Source organism: Heterodontus francisci, chromosome 30 (genome assembly GCF_036365525.1).
Source record: "Heterodontus francisci isolate sHetFra1 chromosome 30, sHetFra1.hap1, whole genome shotgun sequence".
NCBI classification, from domain to species: Eukaryota; Metazoa; Chordata; class Chondrichthyes; order Heterodontiformes; family Heterodontidae; genus Heterodontus; species Heterodontus francisci.
In genome coordinates, this window is record NC_090400.1 from 50,042,272 (window position 1) to 50,061,988 (window position 19,717).

A 19,717-nucleotide genomic window follows, 5' to 3' on the forward strand; every position below is an offset into this window, starting at 1 on the left:
ATCTGTCAAACCTGGACGTATCTAATTTTCTCTACCCTATGGTTTGCCAATAAGTGAAGCTCCAGAGATTCTCTACTGAGGCACTTTTTAACCAATGAATTCTCCAGCCATGCTAAGTAATAAACAAATCCAATGCTAACCACAACGGCTTCATCTGGAATCTGCAGCCTGCATACAAGATACTTTCTCTTCCTTTTTATTTTCCTTTGGTTGTGTATAGGGAATCTGCAATTGCCTGATGCACTATGTCAGCGAGGGAGGCTCTCAGCCAGTAGCATACATTCAGAAAACCATTCCCTTATTCCAATGACTAAACACATGGCTGGGTGAGAATTAATGGGCTCAACTACTATTTTGTGCATGGAAGTTTCTGCTAGCTTGGCACTCAGGTTCCAGCACAATCTGGGCTGAATCAGCTGAACCAGCGTAAAGGATTGGGATGAAGCAAATAGAATATAATGGAAACTTGGAGGGTAACCTAACCAGCCCAAATTCAGCCGCATTTGGGCTCAATTTTAAAGAAAGTGGTGATGAAACTTTATAAAGCACTGGTTTGGCCTCAGAGTATTATGTCCAATTCTGGGCACCACATTTTAGGAAGGATGTGAAGGCTTTACAGAGGGTGCAGAAAAGATTTATGAGAATGAATCCAGAGATGAGGGACTTCAGTTATGTGAATGGATTGGAGAAGATGGGGTTGTTCTCCTTCGAGAAGAGAAGGTTGAGAGGAGATTTGATAGAGGTGTTCAAAATCATGAGAGGTCTGGACAGTGAAGATAGAAAGAAACTGTTCCCATTGTCAGAAGGGCCGAGAACCAGAGGACACTGACTTAAAGAGAATGGCAAAAGAACCAAGGTGTCATGAAGAAGTTTTTTTTATACAGTAAGTGGTTATGATCTGGAATGCACTGCGTGAAAGGGTGGTGAAGGCAAATTCAGTCATGGCTTTCAAAAGGGATAAACACCTGAAGGGAAAACATTGCGGGGCTACAGGGAAAGGGCCACGTGTGGGACTAGCTAAATTGCTCTTGCAGAGAGCCAGCATGGATAACACGGGCCGACTGGCCTCCTTCTGTGCTGAAACCGATCTTATGATTCTATTCTAATTTTCCAATTGCTCCCAAAGCAGAAACGTTACCTCTTGAAGTTTATTTAGTGCTTGTGCAAAGGAGATATGAAAATCTTGCTTCCCATTTCAACTTTTTGCTCCGATATTCAATTTTCGAAATTTGTCAATAGGTGTTAAAGGTCAAGTGATGTCATCAAATGGACAACCTATCTCAGGAGCATCAGTACATATTGCTGGTCGCACAAACTTAAAGGCCTACAACACAACAAAGGACGGAGAGTACTTCAGACTATTAGTCGCCGGCATCTATCAGATTGAGGTACAAGATCCATTGTAATGGGAGATTTTAATTTTTACATAGACTGGAAGAGGCAGAATAGCTCAAGTAGTAAAGGCATTGAATTTCCAGAATGGGAACAATCTGTTTTAGAGTCAACAAGGGCATACTGTATTTAGCAATGAGTAACAAATCAATCAGGGAAATCTTGCACACAGTGACCATAATATGACTGAACCTGATATTTTTGAGAGGGAGTAGCAAAGGTCACAAACCAAGGTTTTCACATTTAAGTAAGGCAAACTTGGAAGGGATGAGAAACAAACTGACTGCAGTAAACTGGGCTGAGCTATTAATGGATAGATATACAGCCAAACATTGAAGTTTTTGGTACAAGACAATACATACCCCTAAAAGGCAAACCTCCACTTGTGCAATTAGGCAACCATGGCCAATGAACAAGGTAAGAGACAGTATCAAGCTAAAAGAAAAGGCTTACACAAATGACAGGGAAAGCCAAAATCTGAAAGACTTAGGGAGTTATAAAAAACAACAAAATCACAGAAAGAAATAAGAGGTGCAAAAAGGGAACATGAAAACTTTCAAGAGACTTAAAGCAAACAATGTAAATTTTAATAAATCTATTAAGACGAAGGGCGATATTTGTTCATCATGGCAGTTCTTGCTTTTCAATTCTTATTCGCCACTCTTTTACCTGATGCTGTAATACCCTTACATCTTGTTATGGCCGAGGTGGGGAGGAGTACACTGGTTTCCCTAGTTCCTCTTCTACAGAGGTCACAACGTATATTTAAATGTGTCCCCAGTTACTGATACAGTCAATCATAGACTCTGTTTTTATCCCAGAATAAAATACACCAACCAGGTTTCTTCAATAAACAAAATCATCAGTTTATTATAAAGCAAGACATAACCTGTAACGAAGCAAAGCATTTACACAGAGTGAAATATGAAAGTTCCCTTTTACCTTAGCCGCACATACATACCCCAGTTAACCGAAAAATTGAGATTTTCTCTTTAGAGCTCTGTTACAAAAAAAAAGACAAAAAAATACTTTGGCCAAATACTTGCTAATTCTTGAAGAAACAAAATATGGAAAGATGTCAGTTGCCCCTTTTTGGTTTGGTGTCCCAAATACACGTAGATGGCTGTCATTGGGATCTTTCTAGAACAGTTCTTTTCAGGTGACATTGAAGATCATACTAAAAGCAAAATACTGCAGATGCTGGAAATCTGAAGTAAAAACAGAAAGTGCTGGAAATACTGAGCAGGTCAAGCAGCATGTGTAGAGAGAGAGAGTGTTAACGTTCAGATCAGAGTTCTGATGAAAGGTCACAGACCTGAAACATTAACTCTGCTTCTCTCTCCACAGGTGCTGCCTGACATTGAAAATCAGTTTGGCAGGCTTTCCAGGAGAAATGTGACAACAGGGGCTTTCTGGCAGGCTTTTCAGGAGAAATGCAGCATCAGTTTCTCTATTTCATACATTTGATTCTCAGGAAGTTTTCAAAGGGATGAAGAGGGTGCTGATGGTGACTGCTCTCTTGGCTGATTTTCTCCAACTGCCTTCAAAACAGTTCACACCCCAACACACTGACCAAAGTGAAACCAAAAACAATATCTCAAGAGTCCAGCCTCCTGACCCCTATCTTGACCAGTCACTTCTCTGTAAACATCTTCAAGTCAAAAAGCCCCTGCTGGGTATTTATCTTAAGACAGGTGACTTCCAGTAAATGTTTTCAAACAACACCTCTTAGTGTCCTTTCAATGACCCCAGTGAAAAAAAAATCCATGGAATCCTTTTCAGTTTTCCCAAATAAAACAATGTCCATAATTCTAAAATTCATGAGTACTCAAAAAAAAAAACCTAACAAAAATACAGAAGCACTGTCATAACAATCTGACCTAAGTATTTATTTTCTTTTTGAACACCTCAGTTGTTTCTGCATCTGGGAAGTGTGTTTCACATTCATAAACCCCTTTGTGTTTGCTGTGACTGGAGTATCTTGGTTTTTTTTAAAATTTCTTTTCCTCCTCGATTTTTAAAAAAATATTTAAATATGCTTGTTTACCTTTGATCAAGGTTCTGCCTATCTGTTCTCTCCACAGTCGCTGACCGACCTGCTGAGCACTTCCAGCATTGTCTGTTATTCATTCAGCTTTCTGGCATTTGCAGTTATTCAGATTCTTTGGCTCTGACGCATTTGCTTTTAACTAGTTTGGTTTGAATTCTAAGATTGCCCTTGTTCAGGGTCACCCTACAAGATAGAAAGGTCTTTCCTTAACCTACTCCCTACAACACCCATTCAGATCACCCCTTAACCTCCTCATCTCTGGGGAACACCACCCAAATTTGCCCAGTGTCTCATATCTTGGTTCCTTCATGCCAGGAATCGCCTGATGACTTGTTGCTGGACTTTACTATTTTTATTTATGGAAAGTTGTAATCATGTCAAAGCAACCTCTTTTCATTAAGCTTTATGGTTTTAAAATGGCTCACTTAAATTGCAAGATTTATGTCTGGACCCAGGCTTGTGATTTGTCTTTGCAGGTGAGTGCCCCAGGCTATTTTCCAGTCTCAAAGTCAGTAACAATTGAGAATACAGCTCGTGAACCATACTCCGCCCAGACTGTGGATTTAATCCTGACCCCCAGCACCTGCTTTGATGGCTACATCTATCACAACTTCAGTGCACTGCAAAGTTTCCTCAAGTGTATTCACTTGAACTACCCCAGCATTACTCACCTTTACAGCATCGGCCACTCTTCACAAGGTAGGTTCAATATCTGATTAATCAATAAAAGGGGCTCATTTCAAACCAGACCCAGGCTGGGAGAATTCACGACTGTACTATAGTGGCGCAGTGGTTAGCACCGCAGCCTCACAGCTCCAGCGACCCGGGTTCAATTCTGGGTACTGCCTGTGTGGAGTTTGCAAGTTCTCCCTGTGTCTGCTCCGGTTTCCTCCGGGTGCTCCGGTTTCCTCCCACATGCCAAAGACTTGCAGGTTGATAGGTAAATTGGCCATTAGCAATTACCCCTAGTATAGGTAGGTGGTAGGGAAATATAGGGACAGGTGGAGATGTGGTAGGAATATGGAATTAGTGTAGGATTAGTATAAATGGGTGGTTGGTGGTTGGCACAGACTCGGTGGGCCAAAGGGCCTGTTTCAGTGCTGTATCTCTAAACTAAACTAAAACTGCCTTGAAGGAACAGGGTGATGTCATTAGGGAATTTGCAAGTTCCATGAATAGCCAGGAACAACCTGATGTTAAAAGCCCACTCAAGTGTCCCCATTTTAGAACGTATTGGCTGCTGTAGTTGGCATGTGATTTTGTAATTGTATTTTGCTCAATTTGTTACACTATCTGTACTGTTAGGAAGAATTGAATTATCACTCATTAGCCATATAGTAGAACCATGAAAGCTTACAGCCCAGAAGGCAGCTACTGGGCCTATTGTGATGGTGCCTGCTGTTTGCTAAAGAAATCCAAAACTAATCTCCTTACCCCGTGCTCTCTCCCTGGTGCATCACTGATCATGTAGCTACTTCTCCAATGAGCCTGGTGTGCTAACATGTCTTTCCAGCAACTCTTTTAGAGGCACTGATTCCCCATTGAGTGATCAGAGCAGAGAGAAGACATACCACAAGGATTAGACCCTTCGCCCATCCCGGTTACATGCAAGTGGTGCACCCAGTTGCACAATTCCCCTTAATAACTTTAACACCCTTTTGTGTTTTTCCATCGGTTACGTTATTTTTGAGGAGAGCTGTTTGAACAGTCAGAATTAATAACTCCACTAGGAGAACATTTTTGGTGCAAGTATTTAGCCTGAGAGCACAGGGAGCTAATTTCTCAGATGCAGCTGAAATGACAATTCCCCAAAGTACCTCAGATTGCTGACTGTGGCTTTACTGATCTTCATGCACTTCCTCATCCTGTTAGGATTCAGTAAACCAGTTCCCTTGATGTTGTTTAAACAAAAACAAGCCCTATGTTTATCTATTTATGATAAGGTTTGTTGCAGTTCTGTCCAATAGTTTGGTGTTTGAAAACGGGACAAATTAATGAAGATCTCAAAGCGGGGACTCAGTTTGTTAAATATAGACATCTACATTGATGTATAGAAGTAGAGACTCCATACAGCAATTACCTTGAAGTGCTTTCTGCAGCTGCATTTATATTCACCAAAAATTTCCTTGACCTCCCTTGTCTTTGGCTACAAGACGAGGACATAGGCTGGGTATTCTGCAGCGAGTAACCTGACTCCCCAAAGCCTCAGGGCACAAGTCAGGAGTGTGATGGAATACTCTCCACTTGCCTGGGTGTCTGCAGCTGCAACAACACTCAAGAAGCTTGACACCATCCAGGACAAAGTAGTCCGCTTCATTGGAACCCCATCCACCACCTTAAACATTCACCCACTCCACTAATGGCGCACCGTGGCTGCAGTGTGTACCATCTACAAGATGCAGTACAGCAACTCGCCAAGACTCCTTTGACAGCCCCTCCCAAGCCCGCGACCTCTACCAAATGGAAAGAGGAGGGCAGCAGATGCATGGGTTCTCCTGACCGGCTGCTCTAACTTCAGTGGATTGGTAGAAAGTCCCATTATCTGGGCCGTCTGCCGAACCTCTGACAAAGTTACGGTAGCCAATCGGAAGACGCTGCAAGGGAATTCCTGGTGATTGCATTGTTGGGTGGGAGCGGGGGTGGGGAAGGGTGTTATACATTGGAACTGCTGGTTACTGATGTGCAGGTCTTGTGCAGCCTGTTGCAATACCCAGAGTAATCTCATCAACTCACTAAGACCATCTTCCACAGAAGGATCCGAGTGGCAAAAATTGGCAAGTCATGCTGCAGCTGTACAGAACTTAAGTTAGGCCACACTTAGAATATTGCATGCAATTCTGGTCGCCACACTACCAGAAGGACGTGGAGGCTTTGGAGAGGGTACAGAAGAGGTTTACCAGGATGGTGCCTGGTCTGGAGGGCATTAGCTATGAGGAGAGGCTGGATAAACTCGGATTGTTTTCACTGGAACGACGGAGGTGGAGAGGTGACATGATAGAGGTTTACAAAGTTATGAGCGGCATGGATAGAGTGGATAGTCAGAAGCTTTTTCCCAGGGTGGAAGAGTCAGTTACTTGGGAACATAGGTTTAAGGTACGAGGGGCAAAGTTTAGAGGGGATGTGCGAGGCAAGTTTTTTTACACAGAGGGTGGTGAGTGCCTGGAACTTGCTGCCGGGGGAGGTGGTGGAAGCAGGTACGATAGCGACATTTAAGAGGCATTTTGACAAATACATGAATAGGATGGGAATAGAGGGATACGGTCCCTGGAAGTGCAGAAGGTTTTAGTTTAGGCAGGCATCAAGATCGGCGCAGGCTTGGAGAGCCGAATGGCCTGTTCCTGTGCTGTACTGTTCTTTGTTCTTTGTCCTCAGCAGATTTGGTACATTTGCTCTGGGCTGCCACTGGTTGCATGACATCCCCTCAGGAGCTGCTGAATCCTAGCAGCCCACTAAATGTAGTATCACAAGGTGGGGTGGGGGTGCTAACTTGTGGATTTAATTCCCTCTCTGTGCTACTTTTCATGTACATGTTAATGTGTTTGCACAAACTACTTTCCTTAATTTAAACAGATTGTCATCAGTGTTAAAATAGCACAGAAGAATTTACTCAGATACATTAATGGGTGCACTAAATATAGCATGCAGACAGAATAAAACAAAAGACCACCCTTTGGCAAGCTCTTCCCCGTGCTATTATCTAAGGAGTGCAGTGACACATATCTATATAATTCTTAAAATTCTTGCATAGGGTCACAATTCCTGTACACAAACTTTATGCTCTGTTGTCACAATTGTCAGATTTTGTATCACCATTTCACAGTCAATTTTGCTATGTCAACTGTCACAGTGTAGCTGCAACTCTGGTCAGGAGGTGGCAGGGTGGAGCTAATTTCTGAAGTGTCTCTTCCAGCTCCATCACCATTTAATATCTATATAATAATCTTATTGTCGGCAATTGACCAAGGGCACTGCCACCAGAGGCTTCCTGGTATATTAAAGCTCACTTACTCAGGATAAATTCTTCAGAGCACAGACTTCAGACTCTATAAAGCATGTTGGATGAATCGTGTGTGACAGAGGATGTGTTACCTCGTTTAGTGAGGAAAGCACATGCAATGAGCAGGATTCTCCCCATTTTGTGATGGTGCAACATGTTAGGTATATTCAGCAGCATAATGCCTGCTGTTTAAAAGATTTATAATGTCACAAAAAATGCAAACCTTTGCTCCCATTAATGCTGATGCAGAATGCTAGCCTGTTGCTGGAGAGAGGCAGAAAAAGGTTGATGCAGATATCATCAGTTGATATTTATCATGGCACAAAGCACCATTACAGAGGCAAGGTTGCTCTGGCAGTTCTATTTGTAGCCTGCCCATTAACAAATCACAAATATTGTACAAAGTATTGCCTCCAGTGTGGCCTTTAACCAAAGTGTGCAATGCTTCCTGTAACATTATGGGGGTTAACATTGATCAGATACTTAACTGGACCAGCCACAAACTCTGTGGCTACAAGAGCAGGTCAAAGATTGGGTATTCTGTGGTGAGTAACTCATCTCCTGATTCCCCAAAGCCTTTCTATCATCCACAAGACACAAGTCAGAAATGTGATGGAATACTTTCCACTTGCCTGGATGGGTGCAGCTACAACAACACTCAAGAGGCTCAATAATATCCAGGACAAAGCAACCAGCTTGATAGCATCCCATCCACTACATTAAACATTCACTCCCTCCATCACTGGTGCATAGTGGCAGCAGTGTGTACCATCTACAAGGTATATTACAGCAACTCGCCAAGGCTTCTACAACAGCATCTTCCAAACCCGTGACTAATTGGTGTTACTTTACAGGTAACCTTGCTGCTTGCATATTAAGGATGGAAAATTATGGGCTGTGGACATGCATGTGCTTTCCCTACATAACAGTGACCTCGTTTCAAATTTACTTCATTGGCTGTAAAGCACTGGGGACATCCTAAGGTTGTGAAAGACACCATAGAAATGGAAGTCTTTCTTTTCCCGATATGCACTTGCAGATATTGGGAATGGAAATGCCATGCTAGTCCTGTAGAGGGCAATTTTCTGAGGTCAGTCATTCTCCGGGTTTGTATATTGAACAACCTTCAATGCAAAATATATGTTGGGTTGTATTTTGTTTTCCCCCAAGCATAGGGTTCCGTTGTTGTTGGTGGGGGGGTCCTGAAGATGGCTCCGGATGAGGCCTGCCATGAACCTAGATGCCGTGAGGGCCGGGCAGATCCTCCTGGAAGTGGCGAGGCTCTGTGGCGGCCACCCCCACCGCTGGGTTACAGAACCGCAATTAAAATATTCAAATCGATAAAGTGAATGAATTAACATACACTTACCTGCAATCGAGGGCCCACTGCGATCGTCGGCGCAGCAGCTGGCACTCGCGCCTTCAAATCCCCGTCCGGGGAAAGGTGGCGCCACACTGGTGGGGAGGGGAGAGGAGGGGAGGGGAGGGGAGGGGAAAGGAGGTACGATTTTCAGTGCGGTGGTGGGGGAACGGGATCAAGTAAACGCAATAGTTGGGAAGGGTTGAACTGTAAACTTTGTGCAGTTTGAGGGGGTAAAGTCCAGAAGTTAAAGGCAAGTGTTTTGGGAGGAAGGGCAAATAGTTAATGTAATTGTTATTGGGGGGTGAGAAAGAGGCGTTAGAATTTTATTTATTTAATTTTGGGGGGGGGGGGGGGTGGGTGGGGTGTCTTTAAAAATTTAAGTTAGGCAGCAGGGTCAGCTGCCCTTTAAAAATGGCACCAGCGCCTGTGCCTGGGATGGACAACCTGCCCCTTCCGTGAGATGGTGGGGGTGGGGGCGCAGGCCGTCCCGGCTATTTAAATGACCCGCCGTGCTCAACATCGTGGCAGCTCTTTGGCATGCGGCCCGCCATTTTTTGAGCTCAGTGGCTGGCTCTTAAAATCCAGCCCTTTGTCTTTTTAATTCCAGCTTTAAACTGGGTGATAAATATATTTGTTATAATGAACAGTTATGCTGTAGGTTTAACTGGCACTGAAAAGACTGGATTTTTTTTTTTTTAATAGCTTTGTCCCTGGGGACTTTGTGTACATATGTTCAAAAATAGATTTGAATGGTTATTACTCAGCGGTAGGTCCCAGGATGTGATGTTACTTCATGTGGATTTAAGCTGCTCAGTATTGCAAAATCTTCCCCAGCCTCATGTCCAGCATGTTCTTTCTACTGTTCAATCTTGGGCCAACCACGTGCTCATCACCCTTCCTCACAACCTTCCGAATCCCAACGCTGTGGAATTCTCTTCCCAAATTGTGATACTGCTCTTCCCGTTTTTGAAAGCCTCCTTCAATATTTACCTCCTTGACTCTGTTTTCAGTCACTTCCCCTTAACTCTTGCCTATTAGGCAGGGCCCATGCCCACATCTCCTGCTGTTAGGTATCAAGGTACTTTTCGTTGTATAAAAGTCACTTTGTAAATGTAGGTTGCTGTCCATTTTATGAATGAGAAATCACTGAGCCACAGATTTGGTGCCTGCCTTTTGTGGTTTCATAAATCAAAGAGCTACACCTTCAGAAACCAGAATAATAAGCAATTTCTTTTTAATAAAGAGAATCTTCTCCCTATTTAGTTCTATATTAACTGACCTGAACCATTTCTTTTTTAAAAAAGCATTTTTAAAATTTGAATAACTGGTACCTGCTTACAATAGGACAATTTGTCCCAGGGTGGCGAATGAGTCCCTTTACACTGATCTCTCAAACCAAAAACAGGCAGTGTAAATCCGTTCTGCTTCACCGCTAGTATGTATTTTTAGAAATGTGATGAATTTAAGTATTTGTCAAGGTGAGAGATGTCAGCACTGGGGAGTGGAACACTGTTCTACTTATTGCTTCCAGTGTCAGCATCAAGCACTCCCAGGTCAGGGTGAACGTGACTGGATGTAAAGTAATCCTCTCTTAACACAGTCCCAAAAATGCCCTATAATCTCTACCTCAGTGAAGTGCCCTCTATTGCATCATTGTGACTTTTCTTCGTTTTCCATATCAGCTACATGTCTCGCCTCTGACTCAACTGGCCAATTTAGTGCAAATTTCATTGAAGCAGAAGCATTGGTCAGCACAGGGCAGACAATTCCATGTTCCCAACTAAGGGTGAATGACTTGGCCACCAAGGGCAGGGGAATGGGGGGGGAAAGTGGTGAGATTATGAAGACAAATAGAGCATTTGAAAAATATATATAGTCAAACCATTCTTCCTCAACTCACTTCGAAGTCCTACGAGATTACCCAGCGAGTATCTGAGCTGCGTATTTGACTGAAGTGAGCTAACTCAGTACATCTTAATGCCCTGGAGTTAAGAAGCAGGAAATCAACCAGAATGCCCACCCCTGATAATTATCCAGTGATCCACGATTGCAGTCGTGTGGACGTCGAGTGTCACTAGAACCGGGAGTGTCGAGCGGCCAAGGATCACAGGCAGCTAATAACCACTTGGGTGTGACATCAGAGAGCATCAAATGAAGAAGCTCCTGGAGGAGAGGGGGCAGTAGCAGAAAGCTGCTGGAGAAAAATTGTTGAGGAAAAGAAAATGCTGTACCTTTCCTACAACTTTCCAAAATATCTGCACTGCTCGAATTCTGGCCTCTTGAACATCCCTCATTTTAATCACTCCAGCATTGCCAGCTATGCCTTCAGCTGCCATGGCCCTGGGTAATGTAATTTCCTCACTAAAACCTCTATCTTGCTTGCCTTCTTCAAAATGTTCCTTAAAATTTACCTCTGACGAAGATTTTGGTCATCTGCCCCAATATCTCATTATGTGGCTCAGTGTCAAATTGTTTTTGATAATTGCTCCTGTGAAGCACCTTGGAATGTTTTATGCTGTTAATGGTGCTATATAAACACAAGTTGTTGTTATTGTTGTCCTTCTTTGGCCTCCTTATCTCTAGAGACAATGGGTAAGCGCCTGGAGGTGGTCAGTGGTGTGTGAAGCAGCGCCTGGAGTGGCTATAAAAGCCAATTCTAGAGTGACAGGCTCTTCCACAGGTGCTGCAGAAAAATGTGATCGTCGGGGCTGTTACACAGTTGGCTCTCCCCTTGCGCCTCTGTCTTTTTTCCTGCCAACTGCGAAGTCTCTTCGACTCGCCACACTTTAGCCCCGCCTTTATGGCTGTCCGCCAGCTTATTGTTGAAAGGTGGTAATAAAAGCAGCATAACTCATAGAATGATACAGCAGAGGAGGCCATTCAGCTCATCTTGCCTCTGTGAATAGTGTAAAGTGCTAACGTTACATCTCATCTCCCGTCTGATCAGCAAAGTAACACACATACCTGAAGTCGCACTGCAGCACTGACACACCCTGCCCTCAGTTGGAGGATTTCACTGAGTCGGTGTGGCCAGCCATTCTATTTTTAAGTGCGGAGATGTTTTGGGGGGGTGGGCGTGGAGAAGAGAGAATGAGATTACAATAGCATATGTAAGAGGACGGAGAATCCAGTCTTTGTTTATCATGGTGCTTTTGGATTAAAGTCAACACGAGGTTCAATCTTATTCTGTACTTCCAGGTCACTGGCTCTTATCAGAAAGTCATTCATCTTCCAGTGAGCTAATGCCTCAGCCGGACATGATCAAGAGGTGGATAATACTGCAGTCAGAGTTAATTGAAATAATAAAATGTGCACTTCACATATCAGGAGAAAACTCCATCTTGTTAGATTATGTTTAATGGACTGAGGTTTCGTATAGTGCTAGTGGCAGCTTAAATAATTGAGGAGACTTGGTTAAAGTGTCAGCATTAGAATCAACACAATGCTTCTGAGCGGGATTTCCAGGACCATTAATTCAACATCACTGCGCCCGATTCATGGACATAAAATGGCAATAATGACAAATTTAGCAGAGCGAGATTCCGCACTGATTTGCATGTGCATTTTTTAAAATTAATTTTGTGGGATGTGGGCGTCGCTGGCTAGGCCAGCATTTATTGCCCATCCATAATTGCCCTTGAACGGAGTGACTTGTCAGGCCATTTCCAGAGGGCATTTCAGAGTCAACCACATTGCTGTGAGTCTGGAGTCACATGTAGGGTCACATGTAGGCCAGACCAGGTAAGGACATCAGATTTTCTTCCCTAAAAGGACATTAGTGAACCAGATGGGTTTTTACAACAATCGACGATGGTTTCATGGTCCCCATTAGACTAGCTTTTAATTCCAGATTTATTAATTGAATTCAAATTTCACCATCTGCCATGGTGGGATTCAAACCCAATTCCCCAGAGCACTAGCCTGGGTCTCTGGATTACTAGACCAGTGACATTGCCATTACACCACCACCACCTCCTGCATTTGGGCTGCCACAAAATTCATCAGGGCCTTTTTTTTTTTAAGGCGGCCCTGGTGTTCGCCTGAAATGAGCCAAGGCCTGATTCCACTATTGAAATGAGGGACCTGCGCTCATTTCACACAGAATTTGGTTACACTAGTTGCAGTTTGCACTGTGATTCATTTTTCAGGCTCTACAGCAGCTTAACCAAGGGTCCTTAAAGGGAATGTCAGAGGCTGCTGAAGAAAGCAGCAGTAAGATTTTTAAAAAACTTACATCAACATGGAGGCAGGAGATGGAGTGCTCCTCCTTCATCCACATTAACTGTGGGCTGCTGTTGGCTCCCCTCCCTCGAGTTACCTGACAGATTCTCAATGCCCAAACCAGCTCATATTCGAAGGGCCCAGAACAGTGAGCTATGACAGGGCGTATGGCTGGTAGGTGCCGCTCACTGAATTTATTCCAGTGAGGCGTGCGGACACATTCAGAAGGTTCCTCGGGACTCTCTTGCGTGCCAGTCCAGTGCACTGACCATTTCCCATCGGTTCTTGAGTATCATTGTATTTAAGCTGTTTAGGGTGGCTCACTGTTCCATTAAATGTTCAAGGTTCCTTCCTTCCTTCCTCCCTCCCTCCTGGAGCGGCTTCAACAGCCGATTCTACAGTGACAGACTCTTCCACAGGTGCTGCAGATAAAATTGGTTGTCGGGGCTGTTACACAGTTGGCTCTCTCCTTGCGCCTGTCTTTTTTCCTGCCAACTGCCAAGTCTCCAACTCGCCACACTTTAGCCCGACCTTTATGGCTGCCCGCCAGCTCTGGCGATCGCTGGCAACTAACTCCCACAACTTGTGATCAATGTCACAGGACTTCATGTCGTGTTTGCAGACATCTTTAAAGCAGAGACATGGACAGCCGGTGGGTCTGATACCAGTGGCGAGCTCACTATACAATGTGTCCTTGGGGATTCTGCGATCTTCTGTGCGGCTCACATGGCCAAGCCATCTCAAGCACCGCTGGCTCAGTAGGGTGTATATGCCGGGGATGTTGGCCGCCTCGAGGACTTCGGTGTTGGAGATACAGTCCTGTCACCTGATGCCAAGGATTCTCCAGAGGCAGCAAAGATGGAATGAATTGAGACGTCGCTCTTGGCTGACATACGTTGTCCAGGCCTCACTGCCGTAGAGCAAGGTACTGAGGACACAGGCTTGATACACTCGGACTTTTGTGTTCCATGTCAGTGCGCCATTTTCCCACACTCTCTTGGCCAGTCTTGACATTAGCAGTGGAAGCCTTTCCCATGTGCTTGTTGATTTCTGCATCGAGAGACAGGTTACTTGTGATAGTTGAGCCTAGGCAGGTGAACTCTTGAACTACTTCCAGAGCGTGGTCGCCAATATTGATGGATGGAGCATTTCTGACGTCCTGTCCCATGATGTTCGTTTTCTTGAGCTGATGGTTAGGCCAAATTCATTGCAGGCAGCCGCAATTCTGTCGATGAGTCTCTGCAGAGATTCTTCTGTGTGAGATGTTAATGCAGCATCGTCAGCAAAGAGAAGTTCCCTGATGAGGACTTTCCGTACTTTGGTCTTCGCTCTTAGACAGGCAAGGTTGAACAACCTGCCACCAGATCTTGTGTGGAGGAAAACTCCTTCTTAAGACTTGAATGCATGAGAGCAGCAGTGAGAAGAAGATCCCAAACAGTGTAGGTGCGAGAACACAGCCCTGTTTCACGCCACTCAGGATAGGAAAGGGGTCTGATGAGGCACCGCAATGCTGAATTGTGCCTTTCATATAGTCATGGAATGGGGTGATGATACTTAGTAGCTTTAGTGGACATCTGATCTTTTCTAGTCGTCTGAAGAGATCACGTCTGCTGACAAGGTCAAAGGCTTTGGTGAGATCAATGAAAGCAACGTAGAGGGGCATCTGTTGTTCACAGCATTTCTCCTGTAGCTGACAAAGGGAGAACAGCATGTCAATGGTGGATCTCTGCTCGAAAGCCACACTGTGCCTCAGGGTAGACACGCTCAGCCAGCTTCTGGAACCTGTTTAAAGCGACTCGAGCGAAGATTTTCCCCACTATGCTGAGTAGGGAGATTGCAAAGTAGTTGTTGCAGTCACCGCGGTCACCCTTGTTCTTATAGAGGGTGATGATACTGGCATCGCGAATGTCCTGTGGTACTGCTCCCTCGTCCCAGCACAGGCAAAGCAGTTCGTACAGTGCTGGAAGTATAGCAGGCTTGGCACTCTTGATTATTTCAGGGGTAATTCCGTCCTTCCCAGGGGCTTTTCCGCTGGCTAGAGAATCAATGACATCACTGAGTTCCGATTTTGTTGGCTGTACGTCCAGCTCGTCCATGACTGGCAGAGACTGGGCTGCATTGAGGGCGGTCTCAGTGACAACATTTTCCCTGGAGTATAGTTCTAGGTAGTGCTCCACCCAGCGCTCCACTTGCTTGCGTTGGTCAGTGATTGCGTCCCCTAATTTAGATTTGAGGGGGGCGATCTTCTTGATGGTTGGCCCAAAAGCTCTCTTAATGCCATCATACATTCCTTTGATGTTTCCAGTGTCAGAGGCCAGCTGAATATGACTGCATAGGTGTTGCCAGTAGTCATTTGCACAGCGCCTGGCTGTTCTTTGTGCAGCACTTTCGGCTGCTTTAAGTGCTATGGATGTTAACATGCTGGGGGCTTTCTTGTAGTTCAGCAGTGCAATGCGCTTCGTGGCTATGACAGGTTCCAGCTCTTCAAAGTGAGATTGAAACCAGTCTGCATTCCTCTTCACATGTTTGCCCTAGGTGGTCATTGCTGAGTCATAGATTGCGGCTCTGACGTGGGCCCACTTGGTCTCTGCATCCCCTGTATTCAAGGGACAGTATTTCAGCATCACCAAAAATACATCAAAGTCCAAAAATATGCTAGATTTAATGTACAGTGCTAGTGTAGAACAAACAAAGAACAAAGGGCGGCACAGTGGCGCAGTGGTTAGCACCGCAGCCTCACAGCTCCAGCGACCCGGGTTCAGTTCTGGGTACTGCCTGTGCGGAGTTTGCAAGTTCTCCCTGTGTCTGCGTGGGTTTCCTCCGGGTGCTCCGGTTTCCTCCCACAGCCAAAGACTTGCAGGTTGATAGGTAAATTGGCCATTGTAAATTGCCCCTAGTGTAGATAGGTGGTAGGAGAATGGTGGAGATGTGGTAGAGAATATGGGATTAATGTAGGATTAGAATAAATGGGTGGTTGTTGGTCGGCACAGATTTGGTGGGCCGAAGGGCCTGTTTCAGTGCTGTATCTCTAAAAAAAAAAAAAATAGATGAGTACAGCACAGGAACAGGCCATTCGGCCCTCCAAACCTGCGCCGATCTTGATGCCTGTCTAAACTAAAACCTTCTGCACTTCCGGGGACTGTATCCCTCTATTCATGTATTTGTCAAGATGCCTCTTAATCGTGGCTATCGTACCTGCTTCCACCACCTCCCCCGGCAGCAAGTTCCAGGCACTCACCACCCTCTATGTAAAGAACTTGCCTCGCACATCCCCTCTAAACTTTGCCCCTCGCACCTTAAACCTATGTCCCTTTGTAACTGACTCTTCCACCCTGGGAAAAAGCTTCGACTATCCACTCTGTCCATGCCACTCATAACTTTGTAAACCTCTATCATGTCGCCCCTCCACCTCCGTCATTCCAGTGAAAACAATCTGAGTTTATCCAGCCTCCCCTCATAGCCAATGCCCTCCAGACCAGGCAACAGCCTGGTAAACCTCTCTGTACCCTCTCCAAAGCCTCCACATCCTTCTGGTAGTGTGGCGAGCAGAATTGCATGCAATATTCCAAGTGTGGCCTAACTAAGGTTCTGTGCAGCTGCAGCATGACTTGCCAATTTTTTATACTCTATGCCCTGACCGATGAAGGCAAGCATGCCGTATGCCTTCTTGACTACCTTATCCACCTGCGTTGCCACTTTGTGACCTGTGGACCTGTACGCCCATATCTCTCTGCCTGTCAATACTCCTAAGGGTTCTGCCATTTACTGTATACTTCCCACCTGCATTAGATCTTCCAAAATGCATTACCTCACATTTGTCCGGATTAAACTCCATCTGCCATTTCTCCGCCCAAGTCTCCAACCGATCTATATCCTGCTGTATCCTGACAATCCTCATCACTATCCGGGAACTCCACCAACCTTTGTGTCATCCGCAAACTTACTAATCAGACCAGCTACATTTTCCTCCAAATCATTTATATATACTACAAACAGCAAAGGTCCCAGCATTGATCCATGCAGAACACCACTAATCATAGCCCTCCATTCAGAAAAGCACCCTTCCACTGCTACCCTCTGTCTTCTATGACAGAGCTAGTTCTGTATCCCTCTTGCCAGCTCACCTCTGATCCCGTGTGACTTCACCTTTTGTACCAGTCTGCCATGCAGGACCTTGTCAAAGGCTTTACTAAAGTCCATACAGATAACATCCACTGCCCTTCCTTCATCAACCATCTTCGTCACTTCCTCAAAAAACTCAATGTACTTTAGTAATCAATAAATATTAGGAATATTGAAGCCATTATTTTTGGGTCTGGCTCCAAACTCCGTTCCCTAGCCACCAACTCCATCCCTCTCCTTGGCAACTACAGAGACTAAACCAGTCTGTTCGCAAGTTTGGGGTCATATTTGACCCTGAGATCAGCTTCTGACTGCATATCTGCACCATCACGAAGAGTGCCTATTTCCACCTCCATAACATCGCCTGACTTCGCCCCTGTCTCAGCTCATCTGCTACTGAAACCCTCATTCAAGCCTTCATTACCTTTAGACTTGACTGTTCCAACATACTCCTGGCAGGTCTCCCACATTCTACCCTCCGTAAACTTGAGGTTATCCAAAACTCAGCTGCTCGTGTCTTAACTCGTACCAAGTTCCGTTCACCTATCAACCCTCCGCTCACAGACTTACATTGACTTCTAGTCAAGCAATGTCTTGATTTTAAAATTCTCATCCTTGCTTTCAAATCCCTCCCTGGCCTCACCCCTCCCTATCTGTAATCTTCACCAGCCCCAGAACCTTCCAAGATATCTACGCTCCTCTAATTCTGGCCTCGAGTGTCCATGATTTTAAATCGCTCCACCATTGGTGGTCGCACCTTCAGTTGCCTAAGCCCCAAGCTCTGGAATACCCTCCCTAAACCTTTCCACTGATGAAAGGTCACTGATCTGAAATGTTAACTTTGCTTCTCTCCACAGATGCTGCCAGACCTGCTGAGTATTACCAGCATTTCTTGGTTTTATTTCAGATTTCCAGCATCTGCAGTATTTTGCTTTTACTCTCCACCTTTCTACCTGGCTTTCCTCCTTTAAGACACTGCTTAAAACCTCCCTCTTTGACCAAGCTTTTGGTCATCTGACCTAATACCTTCTTAGGTGGCTCAGTGTCATATTTTGTTTTTAAATGCTCCTGCAAAGTGCCCTTGGAACTTTTTTAAAAAAAGATTAAGGGCACGATACAAATATAAAATAAAAGCAAAATACTGCAGATGCTGGAAGTCTTAAATAAAAACAAAGTGTTGGAAATACTTAGCAGGTCTGGCAGCATCTGTGGAGCGGGAGAGAGTTAATGTTTCATGTCTCTGATCTTTCATCAGAACAAATATAAGTTGTTGTTGTACTGATGGGTGAGCTGGGAGACATGCTGAGGGGTGAGCTAAGAGCTGTAGATTTTGTAGAGTTTAATAATGCCAGCTGTACAGGGTGTAGCAATAAAGATTGTACAGGGGGAGAGCAAAAGGATGGAATGGGAGGAGATGGCAAAGAAGGAAGAGGAAAGAGGGAGGGGATGAATAAGGAGGGTGAGAGAAGTGAAAGAAATAGAGAGATGAAAGAGGAAGGGAAGGGAGAGAGAACAGGCAGAGAGTGCAGCATAGGTTATGTGGGTAACTAAAGTGATATGACCATAAATAAATACATATAAACCACAAGTCTGGTACTGCTGTGTAACATTGGTCTGGATTTCACTGCAATGGTAGTACTGCTGCCAAATGCTACAAGTTAGATCATTATGTTCCCTGACAGTGGCAAATTTATACCACAATTTTCTGGAAATATAATTAGAATATGCCGCAGCAAGCATAACGGAGAATCGAGAACAATGCAGCCAATGGTTAAACTAAAAATCCACTGTGATGCCACTCAGTGTTTAAATAGATATTTGAAGGTCAAACTGATGAGCAGAAACAAGCACAAAGTCAAAGTATAGACAGCCAATTCTCCTTAAGGACTGTTTTTATATCTGTCTGGTTAGTTCATTAAATGGACCAGTGACTCCTCCTCCTCCTCCATTCCTATTGAGGGTCTACAAACAACAAGGAAACTAGGCTTTTAGTTTCTCAGGCAGATTGTAATCCCTGGGCTATTTCTGATTTGCTACTCGGATTGTAATAAAGTGTAAATGGGCACATTGTGATCACTAACGACCCTTTTCACAAGGCTTCGAATTAATGATCCAAATTGCATATATAAAAAAACCTCATACAGATGGCATTTTAAGGCTAGGAACTGGCAACATGTTCCCCCCACCAGTTATACATAATTTCTGTTGCTTTGCACATTGTACTAGACATATTCAGAAACAAAAACAGAAAATGCTGGAAATACTCAGCAGGTCTGGCAGTGTCTGGAGAGGGGAACAGACTCAACGTTTCATGTCAATGACAGTGTCAGCACTGCACATCTGACTCAAAATAAAAGCACCTAATGAGGACAGCACAATTATTTCTCAAATTTAAACCCTGAACCACAATTCCTGTAGTTAGCACACCGAGCCCACCTGTGTCATTCTGAAATGGGTAATTACCTTTGGTCATCACTGTGACATTAAATCAGCAAATGAGACATTGCCATTGACTTTAATGTAGTGGCTGGGATATGACAATTAGCTGTTCAACATTTTCAATGAGAGTCTC

The 19,717-nt window shown here is 44.5% G+C and overlaps 1 protein-coding gene across 5 annotated transcripts in view; it reads left to right on the plus strand.

Annotated features, from left to right (window-relative positions):
* The window catches only part of LOC137346764 (carboxypeptidase D-like), a 230,705-nt gene that overhangs the window by 92,816 nt on the left and 118,172 nt on the right, over window positions 1-19,717 (plus strand). For all 5 annotated transcript variants that reach the window (XM_068010553.1, XM_068010554.1, XM_068010555.1 and 2 more), the window contains 2 exons: window positions 1,240-1,388; window positions 3,919-4,141. In XM_068010553.1, the coding sequence (XP_067866654.1) occupies window positions 1,240-1,388; window positions 3,919-4,141 (372 nt within the window). The remainder of the gene's footprint in view (window positions 1-1,239; window positions 1,389-3,918; window positions 4,142-19,717) is intronic.